The sequence below is a fragment of the Mandrillus leucophaeus genome, unplaced genomic scaffold (genome assembly GCF_000951045.1).
Source record: "Mandrillus leucophaeus isolate KB7577 unplaced genomic scaffold, Mleu.le_1.0 Scaffold655, whole genome shotgun sequence".
In the NCBI taxonomy this organism is placed as follows: Eukaryota; Metazoa; Chordata; class Mammalia; order Primates; family Cercopithecidae; genus Mandrillus; species Mandrillus leucophaeus.
In genome coordinates this window covers 72,826-92,596 of record NW_012107086.1, presented here as the reverse complement: position 1 = coordinate 92,596, position 19,771 = coordinate 72,826, and the positions used below count along the sequence as shown (strand labels likewise).

The window sequence follows — 19,771 nt, the reverse complement described above, 5'->3', positions numbered from 1 at the left end:
TAAAGCCTTTCCTAAGGTCCCACAAGTTAGGGCACAGCTGAGGATCTGTATCTTGTGACGACCAGGCCAGGACAGAGGAAGCAGAGGTAGGCTGGGCAGTAGTACTGCCACCAAGCATCCCCGTCTTCGAGTTAGATGCCCCCCTTCTTCTTACAGGCAGAGCAGAAGGGTCTCCCAACACGAATCATAGTCCTAAATATTTCATGTTCCTCACTGTTTATAGAAATTCCATAAAGGAGTGGCTGTCTTGTTTAGTTAACGAACAACATGATCGCTCTGTATATATGTGTTTATTATATGCTTATTACAAAAGGAAAAGTCTTTTGCCTTATTTTAGGGCTTCCATGTAAAATCTAGTTAAAATACAAAAAGTAAATTAGAGAAAAATTCTGCTTAGGCAGTGGAAATTGACAGCAACTTACAAGCTGTATCCTTAAACCTAGTCACAGACATAGAATTAGGTAAAGATAAAATGATAAGCCCACTTATTGGCAAGAAACAGGTTAGGCCACTTAAGCAGCACGTTTCTACCACTATACAAATACGCAGGCAGGTCCAAACACTAAACCACCATTCAATTGACAACCCTTTATTTTTCAACTTAGGTAACAGTCCAAAATCAGTGTAGATGGGTGAAAAACTAGGCAAAAATAGCAAAGAGTGCAGTTTCATTTAGCAAAGGCTCAAGACAGCATGTGGAGACACTCACTGGAAGGTGGGATTCCCTTCCCGCTGCGGTAAGGCAAGCGGCAGCTCCTGTGGGACACTAACGCTGCTGCGCACCCTCCGGGAGCAATGCTGCTGCAGCACAGCATGGGCACTGCCTCCCCTTAGACCTGCCAGCTCATTCATCAACACCTACCAGGAACACATCAGTGAAAAATACGTCAAATATGAGTTCTCTCTTATAAGCAATAAAATCACAAAATCAGCTGAGATTTGAAATTTAGGGTAAGCTAGGACAATTTCCTGCTTTTTAATATATAGGTATTTTAGATTTGACAATCGTTTCCACATATACTCAGGCTTACAGAAGAGTTTCAAATATCAAACAGAGAAGCTGTTAATTCGCGCATGGTATGACTTCAGTTAATTCTTCCCGTGCTCAGACTTCAGAGCTGCTAATAACACTAAACTCAATACCGTGTTTGTTGAGTCTGTCAATCAACTTTGTTTTGGAAAAAGCTGCTCCAGGTGTGAAGACCCCGCCCCTAGAAAACAACAAGAAACAGTGCACTCAGCTCCTCTCCAGTCTCCTGTTTCACAGGCCTCACTATCAAATTGCTACAGAACCCATGAAAACCCGTCTTCTTGCTCATCACGGCTACCTTTGATTCCTTCCTAAAACCAGCCAAATGAGCAAGTAGCTATTAGTCAGGAGAAACCTGCACCACAGCCAACCCTATCTAGACTGGCTCCGTTCCTGGTGATCCTGTTTCCATTCTATGCCTGTGTCCAAGGCGCACACTGTGCGCCATCACCCTGAAGAACCGCTGTTGTTTATAAGGACAGTCCTCAGACTCGGGGGGATTAAAGAAAGACCCGAATGGAATAAATTTAGGTAATCAATTATTATTAAAGTGTAAACAGAACTTAAATTGGATGAAAAAGAAGTTTTTAAAAATATGATAGCTAACATTCATAAATGCTAAATATTTTCAAGGGGGACCTAAGTATTCGAAACAATTGTATATAGGTTTTACTATGTACAAATTTTACTTTTATTAATCCTGTTTTGGGTCATGCCCGATTTACTTCTCAGCAGCAGGACTCTGTTCATTTGAAAAGCTGGCCTCGTTTCAGGTGAGAGCTAAATGCTCCAGTAAGACAGTACGTCTGATCACCATCTAGCCAGGATCTCATGGTTCTGCTTATGCTGGTGTCAGGCAGGGTTAGCACTGCCAGCTGGGTGTAGTTCAGCACTGACTGGAGGCTCCTAGTAATACTACTTAACAACAGGGACCTGTTTTGTGTGGCTGGCTCTGGACTTGAGCTATTTTTATAAAGAGCTGAAGTTAACTTATGGCTCTCCGACTTTTCTGTCTCCTCTCATTTACCTCCACAGTTGTTCCTCTGGGACCAGCTCTGGGCTGGTAAGAAGCTGTCCTTCTCAAAGTTTTAATTTACCTATATTTTTGGAGCAAAGGAACTGAACTATAAATGCTTATGTGCAAACCCAAAGCCTGAAAATCAAATCAAAATAAGCTAAAATATAACACAGATAAAAAAGATATCTTCTGATTGGAAGAAAACCAAACTTACGCCTTAGGCAGATCAGAAGCATCATTTAGAAGAGTCATGGCTGCCTGGACCATAGCTATGGGGGTAGCCACATAGCCAGCCTCTGCAGAAAACAGTTGATCAAGGAAAAAGAAAGCATTCATGAAGTATCCATGCAATGACATCAAAAATCAAATGGTAGATTTTATATCTCACTCTAGGTGTGCAGATTTCTTTTCAATAGATACTCTAGTCACTTAACAAAAATAACATTTCTATAGTATTTATTAAGTGTTAGGAACTGTACTGTTTTAAATCTATTAACCTCATTTAATTTTCATAACAATTATTTAAGGTCAATATTATTTTTATCCCATAGAGAGAGAGGTTAAGTGACTTGCCCAAACTAACAGGTAGTGACTGAGCCAGAATCGCACCCAGGCAGCTGGTTCCAGAGGCCACACTCCCACCCACTGCACCGCACCGCACCGCACTGCTTCTTGACAATCACTGAAGCCAATGATCCTGGCCGATCCCTATCTGTATTCACACACTTCACTTAAAAACAACAACAAAAAAAACCCTCTCAATTTTTTTCTTAAAGAAAAATGACTAAACACGAGTAAGTTAAAAAAATGTTTATAAACAAATGGAACATTAGCATTTATAATCCTGTCAAATAATGAAAATACAATCAACTTACCTTAAAAAGTCAGGTGGGAATTTGAGAAAAGGGCAAGATGGAAACATACTATCATCTGGCTTGATTAAAATCCCCGCGGGCCAGGCATGGCAGTTCATGCCTGTAATCCCAACACTGAGGATTGAAGGCTGAGGCAGGAGGATTGCTCGAGCCCAGCCTAGGCAACATAGTGAGACCCCGTCTCAATAAAAAATAATAGCCTGTGACCTATCAGGGCTGACAGTAATTATACCACAGTTCACAAGTGGACCTGTCTGTCTCTGACAGTAATTATACCACAGTTCACAAGTGGACCTGTCTCTGCACAGTTCTCTAAAATGTATAGCAAAAGTTCTTGAATGTTTTTGGGCAACATTCTTTTAACAACCTATCAGAAGCCATTCCCTTCCCTTGAAAAGTGCACGTGTGCATACACATTTTACAAACAATGTCAGGGTGTTCAGAGACTAAAGAAATCCTAAACCACAGATTTGACTGATGTTATAATTACATTGCTTGCATATGAGACTCAAACAGGTAAATACCAAACAATCCCTTTTCCTATTAATACTAATTAAAACTTGCCATTCGGAATTATTGAATCAGGCTCCAAAAAAAGCCAGAGGGAAGGATGCACTAATAAAATTGGATTATATCAATAATTTCAATCTTCTTTTGACAGAATAATTTTAAGTTACTTAATTTGTACAAATGTATTTCTAAAACAAGTTTTAAAAAGAACATATTGTAATGGCATTCTACTTTACAGCTAAGGGTACAAGATTCCCAAGCATTCTTAAGTGATACGTGAAATACCTGGTCCTTTCACCTGCGTACAGATTTTGATATTTGGTTTGTTCTTATCAGTACCAATGCCTTGGCTGTATCCTTGACCAAAGAACGTCAACGTGAATGAGGCAGCATCGATCTGTGAAAGAGAAAGCAAAGGGCGCATTTCATAAATACGTCATTTCCTCCTGGAACATAGTAAAACCGACTATTCTATTTCAAGGGAGACATTTTCAACAGATGAAAACATTATTTTATCTGCCAGAATATCCTGTCATCATTTAAGCATGGAGCAAAAATTAATTCTTTGAAGCTGTAAGTTTTGAAGACTGATGTGATGCTGGGGGGAAGGGGAGTGGTAAGAAATAGGGAAGAAATAAAGATGAACTGGAAATAGTTTTTATTGGGGGACAGAATATAGAAATCTGGTTTTAGATACCTATTTGAGGCGATAAGACAAAAATAACCAGCAAGTAATGGAAATATGGGCCTGGAGTACAGGTATATAATTGTTCCATAATTGTTCCACTTAAAGATGTAAAAATTCGACTCAAAAAATTAAATTATAGAGGACTTATCCTAGCATGTTTCACAATCACTAAATTTAGGAATGAGGTGATAAAGAATTCAATCATGATACTTAATAAAAAACACATTTTTATTAAGTATTAACTAAGGGTCAGTGACCATGTTAGGCCCTGAGACATAAATATATGATCACTGCCTTTCCTGGAGCTTACAGTTTAATAGGAGGGAAGGGGGAGAGAGAGAGAACCAGATTAAATGACAATATGAGACACGAACTAAAACACACAGGAATAGCTCAGAGGAGGGTGTTGCTCATCTACCAGGCAGAGGGCGATGGTTCTGAAGTGTACACACACACACACACACACACACACACAAACACATTTTAATATCTTTTTTTAAAACCCAAAAAGTAGATGGATTCCAGAAAGGAGAACCCATTATTTAAAGGGAAGAAGGGATGCAATCGCATAGCCTTTCCAGAACATACAATTCAAGAAGTACAGACGAGGTCAGATACACAGGCCACACTTGTCCCCTCTCCTGCTATGGTGCCCACACTCATGGGTTCTAATCCTCCCTCAGGCTACACACACTATCCAACCCAGCATAGTCTCCGGGTGGCTCCTACCAATCAATCTCAAAGTTGGATGAAACATGAAACCGATGTGCTACCCAGAACTAGATCATGAAGGGTCTAGGACGGCCTCACATCTCTGAAGATGGACTTCCGGCCAGTTGTGCTCCAGGGGTGGGTACAAAAACCACTCAGATCTGGAACCTTCTTCCTTCCTCCACAGCAGTGATTCTCAACCCTGGCAGCACATCAGCGTCACTGGGCAGGTTTAGAAAGCCCCAGTGCCCAGGCTGCATTCCAGACCAACTGAACCAGAGTCTCTGGTCATCTGTTTTGGCTTCTCTTCCACAGTTGGGAACCAATGCTCTATGCTTTCAGGCCCCACTCCAGACCCACTGAATCAAACTGTCCAGAAGCAGGATGAGGGCATGTGTAGGTGAGAAAAGCTCCCTAGGTGATTCTTTTTATTATTATTATTTTTTTTTTGGAGACGGAATCTCGCTTTGTCACCAGGCTGGAGTGCAGTGGCATGATCTCGGCTCACTGCAAGCTCTACCTCCCGAGTTCAAGCAATTCTCCTGCCTCAGCCTCCTGAGTAGCTGGGACTACAGGTGTGCACCACCACGTCCAGCTAATTTTTGTGTTTTTAGTAGAGACGAGGTTTCACCCGCCTGCCTCAGCCTCCTGAAGTGCTGGGATTACAGGTGTGAGCCCCTGTGCCCGGCCATGATTCTGATATATGAAATCTCAGTTGAGAATCACTGATACAGCAGTGGGTCAGGACGGCCATGGTTCTGATACATGAAGTCTCAGTTGAGAATCACTGATAAAGCAGTGGGTCAGGAATATTTTATAAAGAAGGCAATGACAAGGTCAGATTTTCTGTCTTAGAAAGATCTCTTGGACAGCAGTGGGAAGAAAGAAAGCACAGGAAGGCTATGAAAAGTTGAAGCAAGAGACGGAAGCCTGCACTACCAGCCACGAGCCGGAAGCCTGCACTATCCACAAAGTAAAACAGCAACCCAAAGAATAACAGAAAATATTTTCTAGTCCTTTTGTTCATTTTTGAATTGGGTTGTTTGTTTTTTGTTGTTGAGTTCTAGGAGTTCTCTTTATTTTCTGGATATGAATCTTCTGTCAAATATATGATTTGAAAATATTTTCTTCAAAGAAGACATACAAATGGCCAATAACTGCAAATGAAAAGATGTTCAACACTAATAATCATCAGGTAAATGCAAGTCAAAAATACAGTGAGACACCTCCTCGCGGTCACTACAGAAAATAACATGTCGGTGAGGAGGCGGAGAAACTGGAACTCTCGTATCCTGCTGGTGGGAAGGCAAACGGTGCAGCAGCTCTGCAGAACAATTTAGTGGTTCCTCGAGAAGTTAAATATATAATTTACGTATGGTCTAGCATTCCATTTCTGAGTATATGCCCAAAAGAATTTAAAGCAGAATCTTGAAGAGGTTATCTGTACACCCACGTTCGCAGCAGCATAACTGGCAATAGCCAAAAGCTGGAGGCAACCCACGTGTTCACTGATGAATGAATGGATGCACAAAATGTGATCCCAACAGGCAACAGACAATCATTCACCCTTAAAGAGGAAAGAAATTCCAACATATGCTACAATGTGGATGAACCTTGAAGACCTTATGCTAAGTGAAATAAGCCAGTCACAAAAAGACAAAGACTGATTCCACTTACATGAGGCACTTGGAGTCATCAAATTCAGAGAGACGGAAAGTGGAATGTGGCTGCCAGGGGCTGGGGGAAGGGGAATGAGGAGTTACTGTTTAATGGGTGTAGAGTTTCAGTTTTGCAAGATGAAAAGTGTTCTGGACATGGATGGTGGTGATGGCTGCGCAAAAATGTGAATGTACTTAATATCACTCAACATTTTAAAATGGTTAAGATGGTAAATTTTATGTTTTGTGTATTTTACCACAATAAGAAGAAAAAAGAGGCTGGGCGCGGTGGCTCACGCCTGTAATCCCAGCACTCTGGGGGGCTGAGTCGGGTGGATCACGAGGTCAGGAGTTCAAGACCATCCTGGCCAACATGGTGAAACCATGTCTCTACTAAAAATACAAAAAAATTAGCCGGGCATTCCTGCACAGTGCTTACGTTAAGTGCACAGGTGGGGGGATTAGCCTTGTACAAGGGAATATATCATCCAGAGAGGAGGAAAGAAGTCAAGATGGGAACAGTGATGATAGGTCTGAAGGTAGGAATTTGAGGGGATCCAAAACAGTGCTCTCAGTTATTTTAGTGAGGTAGGAGTTGGGATAATTTGCAGATAGGGAAGACAGCTGCAGTTGGGTAGATTTTGAAAAAAGCCACTGAGAGGAAATAAGAGGCAGGACTAATGAAAAGGAAAAGAATCAGCAAGTGATGCTAACATTCCACAGAGGGGGAAATGGGAACCTGCTGCTACCATCTGTTCAGCAGTGGGATTTCCCCCGGGGTGCCTGGTGTCAAGGAGATGAAAGCTAATGACCCAAGGCCTGAGCCAGGGTTGGGATCTGTGAGCCAAATGGTAGAAAATGAGGCAGTCCTATTGTTAGAGATACTGGACACACAGAAATTCACTTGATCCACCATCGGAATCCAGGGGGTGTGGAAGAGGAAGTGAAACTGGGGGCAGAGGCGGCACAGAGGAAAAGCTAACAGAGGAGAAAAACGAGGAGGAAAAATATTTGAGATTTCCAGAAGTGAAGAGAACATAATTTCTGGAGCTAAATGGCTGGGTTCTCATCCCAGCTGGGGCATGTACTAGCTGGAGAAACTTGGGCAGGTTTCTTAGCCTCTGTGTGCCTCAGTTCTCTAATCCGTGAAATGGAGATAATAATAATACCTACATTCAAGGGTGTTTGAAAAGATTCAATTATCTAATTTACATAAAGCACTTAAAAGAGTGTCTGAAACACAGTGCCCTGTCAAGTGTTAGATGATACTGTCATTGCACTGAGGAAAAGTAAAAACAAAGAAAAATATTATTTTAGTGTCTGAATACAAAAGAAAGGATTACCTGTTTTTGTGTTGGGCCTTGTTTTGAAAAATAGCCAAAGGAGAAGAACCATGGGAACTAAAGGAAAAAACAAAAAACAGAAAAACACCTCAGTGATATTTTTTTAAAACCCATGGAAAATACTTCTAATACAAATAATCTAATTTCATAAAATCTTACTTACTTTTATGAGAAGTTGCCTTCCAATTCCAAACCTCACAAAGAATAAAAAGAAAAGTCCTGCAAACATCAGCTTAATAACAGAGGTGATTCCTCCCACAGTTACGTAAGCAGCATACTGAACCTGGATGATGGAGAATACAAAGTTAGAACAGTACTCCCTGCATTTTAGACCAAGTAATACAAGAATGTTAGCTACCTGTACCTTTCTCTTCCATCACAAATGTGGAACAAAAGCAGTTTCCACTTTACAAATGCATTATGTTCTGAAACCCTGTTCAGAAACCAGACACTGGGAGCCTATTCTCTGTCTTGTTTGTCAGACCTGGTGAACAGGAAGTGTGATTGTCTACTTTTTAAAGAAAATTGTTTATAAACAGTAATTAGCTTCCCCTATTTGGACACAAAAATCTACATAATCCCTAATGTATCTGAGCTTAGCAATCATGCATTACAGAATGCAGAGAATTTCCTAGGAGAAAATGCCCTCCACCTTTTAACTTGAAATATAGTTTCCTCCTGAAGTCTCGGCAATGAAAGCAATTACTTTCCTCACCAAAAGCAGCAGGACGGCACTCCAGGTGTGGCAAGGAGAGAAGGACAGAAAGAGTTCCAGACATTTCCACAAGCAAAAGAGTTTCTAGCAACTGAAACGCTAAACAGGGATTCTGGGGTGCTTATGACAGCAGGATTTCCCATACTGAATTTGCTGCTATTGTGTTACATTAAAAAGATATTCAGCAGCCAGATCTGAAGCAAAAGACAAGGCTGTAAAATACAAAATGTTCTACCCTAATGATTCTGTGTATTTCCAGAGGCTGAAACGTATTATTTAGCTCTTCCTTTTTCTGCCTTATGAACAAAAATATCCCACACTGAATAGATAGGGGAACTGTAACACACACAGAATATTCTTTATTGATAAATAAACCATATATACTTACTGGTGATTCCTCTAAATTTTCATACAAGTAACGTTGAGTCCTCTTCACAACAGACACATCAGATCCCATAAAAGGAATGGAATAACCTTTGAGTTCCCGACAATAAGAAATTGGCCACCTGCAAGACAGGCCTATGAATATTTTGCATTTCCTGCAGTTACAGCTTTGGCTGGTAAATGTCTGAATAAGCAGATCAGTGGCCGGGCGCGGTGGCTCATGCCTGGAATCCCAGCACTTTGGGAGGCCAAGGCAGGAGGATGACTTAAGGCCAGGAGTTTGAGACCAGCCTGGGCAACAAAGAGAGACTCTGTCTCAAAAGGAAAAAAAAAAAAAAAAAAACCAGAATGCTCCTTTCAACAGCCCAACCCTAAATTCTCATCTCTGAACTCCTCACATATGTCCTGCAGTACAAAACTAAAGTACATTTTTAAAAAAGAAAAAAAGTTCTCACATAAAATTTAGTTGACAGTTAATTTCTACATTGATAGGCAAAAGTCATAAAATTCACTTATTTCCTAGGATTCAAATGTTTTATTATATATGAAGTACTTAAGCTTATGGTAATGTATTAATTATAACTTATTTATCTGTGAAAACAATTCTGAACTTACTACAAAATAGTCCCCAAGCTTTTCTTAGTAACATACTTTATTAATAGCCAACCCAACAACAATATACTTAGACTACGTATATAAAAAATGGATTTTAAGTAAATATACCTTCTCTTCAATTTTGGACCAATGAGTGGGACAGGTTTCAGATTTGACGCATTTCGTAGTTTTCTCAAATTACTCTGATCTCCAAAACCATAAATTGCTGACTTCCAGGTACCATCATGAATGCTCAACCCCTAATAAAATATTTCAAGAGTTAAAGAAACGTGTCTTAAGGGATAGTTACAAACAATATTTCACTTATATTTGGACAAGACATAATCCCTTATTTAATAATCTTGAGGTGAATTTTCATGACCAGCTAGGGAGCAGTCACATTCATTAGCTCGATCATACTCAATATTTACACCAACAGAAGCCCTTTCTTTCCCCCTCCTATCATTCTTTATATTCTGTAATAAGTTACTTAGTTTTACTTCACCGATTTTACTCAGCTAATTGACCATATTCCTTTAAGATCAGCCACTCTAATCCTTTTTTTTTTTCTGCCCCATATGATCTGCAGAATAGCCACTCTAATCCTCTCTCGATCCTACACAAACTCCTCGACATTTCCGGATATGTCCGTGTGCACATTTATGCATACATACACTGTGTACTGTGCATCTCTCCATCCTGCTACACCTGGATCCCTGTCTACCTCCAACACCTCTTACTCCAGCCCCAAGTTATAGATCTGTCTTCCTACAGAAGTCTTGGTAAAATAATCTTTTAAAACATTTAAAGTTCACTAATATGATTTGTATTTTAATTGCTTTCCTCAGTCCCTTGATTTCTTTTTGGTATCATAGCCAGTGCAGAGTCCTTAGTATTTGCTTGATCTTACTCAGACTCTCATTTATTCACTGATTTTTCATCCTTTCATGAGACTTTGGGCTGTCAGTGCCTTCCATTCTACCAATACTCTTTACACCTTCCCCAACCCTTACCCCCAGCGCCACCGAGAAACAAGTGGCTGAGATGAGACCCCAGGAGAGGACATGACCTCTGAACTTACTATCACAGCGCTGGCCTTTTTTTTGAGACAGAGTCTCACTCTTATCGCCCAGGCGGGAGTGCCAATGGCACGATCTCAGCTCACTGCAACCTCCACCTGCTGGGTTCAAGCAATTCTCCTGTCTCAGCTTCCTGAGTAGCTGGGATTACAGGCGCGTGCCACCACGCCCGGCTAATTTTTGTATTTTTAGTAAAGACAGGGTTTCACCATGTTGGCCAGGCTGGTCTTGAACTCCTGACCTCAGGCAAGCCACCCGCCTCGGCCTCCCAAAGTGCTGGGATTGCAGGCGTGAGCCACTGCACCTGGCCTAGCGCTGACCTTTCTTTCCCAACCTCTAGGTGGGCCTTTTAATTCTCTATTACATGAATAAACTTCATTTATTATATTGATTGTACATCATTGTATTATGTCCTTCCTTCCATGTTGTTTACATTGTTTAGGTGAACAGAGTAATTCAGAAAGATTCAAAACTAATTCTGTCACAAGATTTTCAAAGAGGGATATCCGTGAGGCAGATATGACGGTACCTTTCATTGTTAATAAACAAACTAAGAGCAACAATAAAACCATCAAAAGATTCAGGTTTTCCTATCTCAGCTTTGATGATACTGAAAAGCAGAGATGCCAAATCTAACTTTCATTCTGGTACAGATTTATTTCTTCTGTTTTATTAAAACTACAACAGAACTAAAGTCTTAAAGGTTTGATTTGTTGTCTACTCAATCTGAGCCTAGCCAAAAGGGCCTATGTGAATCTACAAATGTGAAGATTCCAAGCACCAGGAGAAAACAGCTTTTTAAAAATCTAAAAATATTTTCTTATACGACTAAGCCATCAAAAATTACATTCAATTAAAAAAAAATTGCCTTTCACAGAAAAATATAGAGATGTACCTACTACAATTTTATTAAATTGTATATTGATATATGTTATGAAGCCAACGTACATGTAAACATCCAGGCCAAGAACTACAGGTGGCCAGCAACTAAGAAGGCCCTCCTTCCGTCCTGCCTTTACAGTAATCAAGAAAAATTCTTTTCTTTAGAGTTTAATCACCTCAGAATTCATCCCTAAGCATTACAATTAGTTTTGCCTGTTTCTAAGCTTTACAGAAATGCAATCAAGCATGATTTATTACTTAGCATTTGGCTTTTTATGTTTGAAATTGTGATGTCAGGATTTATCACGGGTTGTAAGTAACTCCTACACTGCAGCCAGCCTTTTGACTTTCTTACCCATGTGTTTTGGGAAACATTCTCAATTTTAAAAGTACACAAGTACATCACTTTTTCATTACATTTAATGCCTCTTTGTCTTTTTGTAGAAGCCATTCCCAACCGTGAGGGCTTCCATAATCCATCTAAACTTGATTTTTGTATAGGGTGCAAAAGTATGAATCCAATTCCATGTTTTCTCCAAGCAGACACTCAATTGTCCCAGCATCATCTCCTGAAAAGCCCCCTTCCTGTTCCTGCCGTCTTGAAGCCTGGAGGCCTGCTGGCAGGAGGAATTCTAAACGACAAGCATGTCTGGAAAGCTGTGGTCCAAGGCCATTTTGCTATGAGCGGGATCTCTAGAACCACAGGGCGGACACAGCTCTTCTTAACACTGAAGGTATTTATGGCTGAGATAAAATGAGATGTGATTTGGGCAGGAGATGCGCTAATGTGTACAAAGACTAATACTGACTCCTGGCAGCAAACCAGGCAAAACCACAGTAACGCGGAGAAAGGTGACGTGTGCCCACGGGCACAGTGGCACAAAGTGTGCCTAATTCCAGAGCAGCTTCCTGCTGAGGCCATAGGCATAGCAGCTCTGTGATGCTGTACGCCTCGAGGATCTGATCGAATGAAAAGTAAATAAATACAAATAAAAGTGGATTTGTAAAAAGAAAAGAAAAATGATAGGAAAAGCCCCTCCATCATATATCAAGGGTTTACCCTGACTTCATACCAGGTCTTCATACCCAGGAGTGTCTTGCTGCCTTTCTCTCTCTCGAGAATATCTTGCCTGTTCTCAGCCCTTTGAGTTTCCACACACATTTTAGAAACAGCTTGTCAAGATGCACATCAAAACAAAACAAACCAAAAAATCCGTTTGTGATTTTGATGGGAACTGTATGAGATTATAAACAAACTTGAAGAAAATTAACAACTACAAAATGGATTCATATTTTAATCCATGAATACGCTGGATCCTTCAATTTATGTCTTCTTTATGGCCCCTCAATAAACGTTTACAGTTTTCTTCACAGAAATCTTGTACACTTTCTATTACTTACTCTTAGGCACTTGATTTATTTAATGCTATCATAAATGGTCTTTTTTACAAAAATAATCACCTTCTAACCATAGCTGACATACAGAAATACCACTGATTTTTATATTAATTTCATATCCAGGAACAATAAAAACTACTGTGGAAATAAATGAAACAGAATAGAAAAACCAACAAAACCAAAAGTTGGTTATTTGAAGAGGTCAACAAAACTGATATATTTTAGCTAGGCAGACCAAAAAAAAAAAGAGGGAGAGAAAGAAAACCCAAACTACTAAAATCAGGAATAAAAGAGGGAACATTATTACCAACATTATCGAAATAAAAAGGAGTATAAAGGAATACTATGAACAAGTGTATGCCAACAAATTAGATAACCTAGGTGAAACGGACGCATTCCTGGGAAGACACTGTTATGGGCTGAATTGCATCCCCACCCAGAATCAGAAACTGAGATGTTGAAGACCTAACCCCCAGCACCTCAGAATGTGACCTTATTTGGAAAAGAGTTTTACCAGCAGTTCACAAAACTCTTGTATTAATGCTAATGTTATCTGCAAGTTCTTTTTAATTTTCTACATTCACAGTTATATCAGCCATCGAAAATAGTTTTGTTTCTTCCTTTCTAATCTATTTGCAGTTCATTTCTGTTTTCCCGCCTTACTCCCCCGACTAGGATCTGGCTGAAGTAATGATAATGGGCATCTGTGTCTTATGCCTGATGTCAGAGCAAAAGTTTTTAATGTTAAACACTGGGCATCACACTTCTTACAATTTTTGTTTGTTTTAAAGAGATGGGGTCTCTTGCTCTGACATTCAGGGTGGAATATAGTGGTGTGATCATAGCTTACTGCGGCCTTGAACTCCTGGGCTCAAGCTATCCCTGCCTCACCCTCCAAGTAGCTGAGACTACTGGTGCACACCACCACACCCAGGTTGTTACAGCTTTTTAAAAAAAAATCTTCCCTGCTATTGTTAGTTTGCTGTAAAAATTAAAAAAAAAAATTTTTATTATTATACTTTAAGTTCTAGGGTACATGTGCACAACGTGCAGGTTTGTTACATATGTATACATGTGCCATGTTGGTGTGCTGCACCCGTTAACTCGTCATTTACATTAGGTGTATCTCCTAATGCTATCCCTCCCCCGGTCCCCTCCTCACAACAGGCCCTGGTGTGTGATGTTCCCCTTCCTGTGTCCAAGTGATCTCATTGTTCAATTCCCACTTATCAGTGAGAACGTGGTGTTTGGTTTTCTGTTCTTGCGATAGTTTGCTGAGAATGATGGTTTCCAGCTGCATTCATGTCCCTACAAAGGACACAAACTCATCCTTTTTTATGTGCTGTAAATTTAATCATGGATATTACATTTTATCTATCTACTTTTCTCTACTGACATGATCATATGATTTTCTAACTTTAGCCTGTAATGAGGTAAATTATAGATTATATAGTGCCAAACCTTGCGTTCCTGCTCTAAAACCAGTTTGGTCAAAATATATTATTCTGTGTATATATCGCTATTTTTAATTTACTAAATTTTGTTTAGGATTTTTACATCTATGTTCCCATGAGACTAGACCGAACTTTTCCATTATGGAATTGCTCTTGCAGGGTTTTGAAATCAAAGTTACGCTAGCCTTGTCCACTGAATTCATTCAACAAACAACTATTGAGATGTTATTATGTGACCAGTACTGTTCTAGGTGTTCAGTGAATTAAATGAGGACGATCCCTCCTTATGCGGTGCTCGCATTTAGAGACAGTGATAAAGCTAACAGAAAAGGTCATATCTAGAATTTAGAAGGTGGGAAGCATCACAGCAGAAGAGAAAAAGGACAGCAGATAACATGAACTGCTAGTGCTAGGCAAGGGAGGTGGTTTGCAATTTTAAATAGGATGGTCAGGGCAGGCTTCAGTTAGGAAAGTGACATTTCAGAAAAGACGTGATGGAGGTGAGGGAGCTAGGCATGCAAATATCTGGGAGAACTGTTTGCAGGCAAAGGAAACCGCCAGTAAAAAAGCCCTAAGGCAGGAGTGTGCAGGTGTGTTCAAGGAGCAGAGCAGAAATCAGTGTCAATGGAGAACAAACGGGCAAAGTGTGGGGGAGAAGGCTGGAGAGGTCACTGGGGCCAGATCGTTCACAACCATTCAAACTACTGTAAGGACCAGGCTTTCTTTCTGAATGCAGCAATTCTGAGCTGAGGAGTGACACGGTCTAGATTATGTCTGAAAAGGATCACAGTGGCCGTTATGTTGAGCATAGACTGTAGAATAGGTGGTAGCAAGGGAAGTGGTTTAAAAAAAAAAAAAAAAAGGGGGTTGGATTCTGACATGTCTTAAGGTAGAGTCAACAAATTTCCTGACAGGTTGCCAGGTCTGGCACTAGACTGCTGTTCTGCAGCTACTCCTTATCCTTCTTCTCTTAAGCTTTTTATTTACACATAAAAACTTGTAGCTGGGAGTGGTGGCACGCACCTGTAATCTTAGCTATTCAGGAGGCTGAGGCAGGAGAATCGCCTGAACCAGGGAGGCAGAGGTTGCAGTGAGCTGAGATCGTGCTACTGCACTCCAGCCTGGGCGACAGAGTGAGACCCCATCTCAAAAAAAAAAAAAAAAAGAAAAGAAAAAAATTGAATCATAGACTGATTCTGATTGCTCTTGTCAAAGGCAAGTATCTTGGGCCCCCAAAATCACTAAGGAAAACTCTAGCTGAAAACTGCTTAGGGCAAACCTGCCTCTCATTCTATTCAACGGCTCACTGAGATAGATGCATATCTGACTGCCTCCTTTGGAAAGGCTAATCAGAAACTGGGAAGAATGTAACCGCTGTGTCCCACCTGTCTGTGACCTGGAAGCTCCGTCCCCACTCCCAGGCTTCCTGCCTTTGCTTCAAGCTGTCCCGCCTTTCCAGACCGAACCAATGTACTTCTTACATGTAGTGACTAACGTCTCATGTCTCCCTAAAATACAGAAAACCAAGCTGTGTCCTGACCACCCTGGGCACACGTCGTCCCGACTTCCTGAGGCTGCGTCACGGGATGGGTGCGTCCTCAACCTTGGCAAAATCAACTTTTTTTTCTTTGAGATGGAGTCTTGCTCTGCCACCCAGGCTGGAGTGCAGTGGTGTGATCTCAGCTCACTGCAGCCTCCGCCTCCTGGGTTCAAGTGATTCTCCTGCCTCAGCCTCCAGACTAGCTGCGATTACAGGCACCTGCCACCACACCCAGCTATTTTTTTGTATTTTTAGTAGAGATGGGGTTACACCATGTTAGCCATGTAGGATAGAATAAATTCCTCTTCAAAGGTTTCAGCCTGTAAATTGTTAAGTACAATGAGTTCTGAGATCCTCTCCAAGAACCAACGTATCAGTATGTTCCACTCCCCTGTTCTTTGTTCTTTAAAGTTTAACTTTCTTGTTCTTTACGTCTCCCTGTCCCTAGTTTCAGTAAACAACCTCCTCCTAGCCTCTATCACCTGCTCTGACCTTAGTTACCCTTGGTCACCTGCTCTGTTCTTAGTCATCCTGAGCCACCTGTTCCATAACTGCTCGTACCCCTGCTCTCTTTAAAAGAGCCAATCAGAATTAGCTTAGACTGTGCAGTCCAACCCTAGCCAATAGCAGAACAGCACAGCAGGAGGGGCTACCTGTGTCAGGGATAAGAACCCCTTCCCCTCCCCTGTTTAGGTGCGCTCTCACCACTGCTCCATCCGCAAGATGCACCCTTCTATAGAAGAAAAGTTGCCTTGCTGAGAAAATTTATGTTCGAGCAAAAGAAAATTTATTTCTTTTGCAGCACCAAATATTTATTTCTAACAGCCAGGCTGGTCTCGAACTCCTGACCTCAGGTGACCCACCTGCCTCGGCTCGGCCTCTCAAAGTGCTGGGATTACAGGTGTGAGCCACCAGGTCCAGCCTAACTTTCTTAATTAACTGAAACCTGTCTCCAGATTTTCTGGGTTCACACTCTGTTACCCCAGGTCACATCGACTGGCTTAAGAACAAGCAAAACGACTAATCTTCTCTATTGTTTGACATATAAACTGGGCAGCTCTTCCCAAGAAATCATGAACCTTTATGACAAAGTATACCTGAGGATGCCAGTACTTCCCTGCTCCATCCAGAGCCTACACAAAGAAAAGTAGCACAAACGAAAGAGACAAAAAAGGAGAAACAAGAGGGGAAAAAAAGAGTTCGGACAGTATCATTTGAACATCTAGATCCAGCCATATGATTTACCTTCAGGCATTTGGTTACATGAATCAATAGATTCTTTTTTGTTTTGTTGGTTTAAGCTGGGTTTCTAACACATGCTACCAAGGGCCCCAAGGATGCATTTCTCATTCCTGTTTCTGAGCCTTTGTTCCAGTTGCTGCCTTTCACCTGCCAAATGCTACTCACTTTTCAAAGCTAGTTTCAATAAGGCCTCTATGGAGCATTCCCAAATTACTCCCACTATCACTTATTTTTATTTTTGACACAGCCTCTTGCTCTGCTGCCCAGGCAAGGGTGCAGTGGCGTCATCTCGGCTCACTGCAACCTCTGCCTCCCAGGTTCAAGCAATTCTCCTGTCTCCATAACCTGAGTAGCTGGGATTACAAGCATACGCCAGCCACCAGGCCTGGCTAATTTTTCTATTTTCAGTAGAGACGGGGTTTCACCATATTGGCCAGGCTGGTCTCAAACTCCTGACCTCAAGTGATCCACCTGCCTCGGCCTCCCAAAGTGCTGGGATTAGAGGCGTGAGCCACTGCGCCTAGCCATTTATTTTTATTCTTATAAGGAAGGAGAACACCCCTAATATTGTCTTATGCCAAATTTCTGCCTCCAAAGAAAGAAGGAGTAAAAACTAAAAGGCAGAAATGAAATCCACAGGCAGACAGCCCGGCCGGCGCCCTGGGCCTGGTTAAAGATCGACCCCTGACCTAACCGGTTATGTTATCTACAGATCCCAGACATTGTATGGACAAGCGTTGTGAAAGTCCCTGTCCTGTCCTGTTCTGTTCTGATTACCGGTGCATGCAGCCCCCAGTCACGTACCCCCTGCTTGCTCAATCCATCACGACCCTCTCACGTGGACCCCCTTAGAGTTGTGAGCCCTTAAAAGGGACAGGAATTGCTCACTCGGGGAGCTCGGTTGTTGGAGATGTGAGTGTGAGTCTTGCCAAAGCTCCCGGCCAAATAAAGCCCTTCCTTCTTTTTTTTTTTTTCTTTTTTTGAGATGGAGTCTTGCTCTGTCACCCAGGTTGGAGTGCAGTGGCACAATCTCGGCTCACTGCAAGCTCCACCTCCTGGGTTCAAGCGATTCTCCTGCCTCAGCCTCCTGAGTACAGGCTCCCACCACCTCGCCCAGCTAATTTTTTGTAATTTTAGTAGAGACGGGGTTTCACCGTGTTAGCCAGGATGGTCTCGACCTCCTGACCTTATGATCCACCCGCCTCAGCCTCCCAAAGTCCTGGGATTATAGTTGTGAGCCAGCACGCCCAGCCAGCCATTCCTTCTTTAACTCGGTGTCTGAGGGGTTTTATCTGCGGCTTGTCCTGCTACACTTATACTCTACTAAAGAGTCTGTGTAACCACAAGTGATAGCATATTTTACATAGAACCCACAATCTAGACGAAGACAGTCATTCCTCTTATTAAACACATTCCGCACCACCCCACCTTTGTCTTTGATTCACTATTTCCTCTTCCTTCACATCTCCACAGCACCAGCCCTTGAAATTCAGTCTATATCCCAGCTTCTCCAGAAAGTTCTTGATCTCTGGACTCTTAGTTAGATATATTCACCATACTCAGAATCCCACAGTATTTCATCTGATCTCTTCAATAACAAACATTTTTTTCTTTCCTGCCAAACTAAATTATTACACCTTAAAGGTAGGGTTTGTATCTTATTCATTTACATGCCATTTTCTCTTGCACAGTTACTGTATGCATTTGCACTACTATACAATATTTGTTGAATGAATATAATTTAGAACAAATACTTTGGAAGCCACAGTACAGACCTAGAACTGGGTTAGGTACTATCGGCAATAAAAGTCTTGTCATAAAACATGGTCCTTTCCCAGAAATGCAACTGTCTTATGTTCCCGACGTCAATGTCTTCTGTTACCAAATACACTGTAAATTCAGTGAGACTAGATTTACCTCATATACCTCTTTTTGGTCATGACAGTACCTAAGTTATGCGCAGGATAAAAACTATGCTGACTTGCACTAAGGTGAAAATTTTCCTGGCCAACAACATTTACTGTGCACCAATGATAAAGGCTTTAGTGTTGAGATCATGATAATTCATTCTTATACAATGAACACTGCAGTTGTTTTTAGAAGAAATTATATTTTAGGGGCCCGGCGCAGTGGCTCATGCCTGTAATCCCAGCACTTTGGGAGGCCAGGGTGGGCAGATCACTTGAGGCCAGGAGTTCTAGACCAGCTTGGCCAACATAGCAAAATACCAACTCTAATGAAAAAGAAAAAAAACAAAAATTAGCCAGGTGTGGCGGCACATGCCTGTAATCCCAGGTACTCAGATGGCTGAGGCAGGAAAATCACTTAAATCTGGGAGGCAGAGATTGAGTGAGCCAAGATCACACCACTGCACTCCAGTCTGGGCAACAGAGTGAGACTCTGTCTCAAAAAAATAAAATAGCAGGGCACGGTGGCTCACGCCTGTAATCCCAGCACTTTGGGAGGCTGAGGTAGGCGGATCACCTAAGGTCAAGAGTTCCAGACCAGCCTGACCAAAACCCGTCTCTACCAAAAATACAAAAAAATTAGCCAGGCATGGTGGTGTGCGCCTATAAGGCTGACGCAGGAGAATCACTTGAACCCAGGAGGCAGAGGTTGCGGTGAGCTGAGATCGCGCCATTGCACTCCA

The 19,771-nt window shown here is 41.6% G+C and overlaps 1 protein-coding gene across 1 annotated transcript in view; it reads right to left on the bottom strand.

The window, feature by feature from the left end:
- Nucleotides 1-577: 577 nt before the first annotated feature.
- The window catches only part of SCCPDH (saccharopine dehydrogenase (putative)), a 44,870-nt gene continuing 25,676 nt past the window's right edge, over nt 578-19,771 (bottom strand). Inside the window, exons 6-12 of the mRNA XM_012001226.1 lie at nt 9,656-9,786; nt 8,937-9,054; nt 7,997-8,116; nt 7,834-7,890; nt 3,719-3,830; nt 2,263-2,344; nt 578-1,211 (exon numbers count right to left, since the gene is read on the bottom strand). Coding sequence (XP_011856616.1) covers nt 1,106-1,211; nt 2,263-2,344; nt 3,719-3,830; nt 7,834-7,890; nt 7,997-8,116; nt 8,937-9,054; nt 9,656-9,786 — 726 coding nt within the window. The 3' untranslated portion in view covers nt 578-1,105. The remainder of the gene's footprint in view (nt 1,212-2,262; nt 2,345-3,718; nt 3,831-7,833; nt 7,891-7,996; nt 8,117-8,936; nt 9,055-9,655; nt 9,787-19,771) is intronic.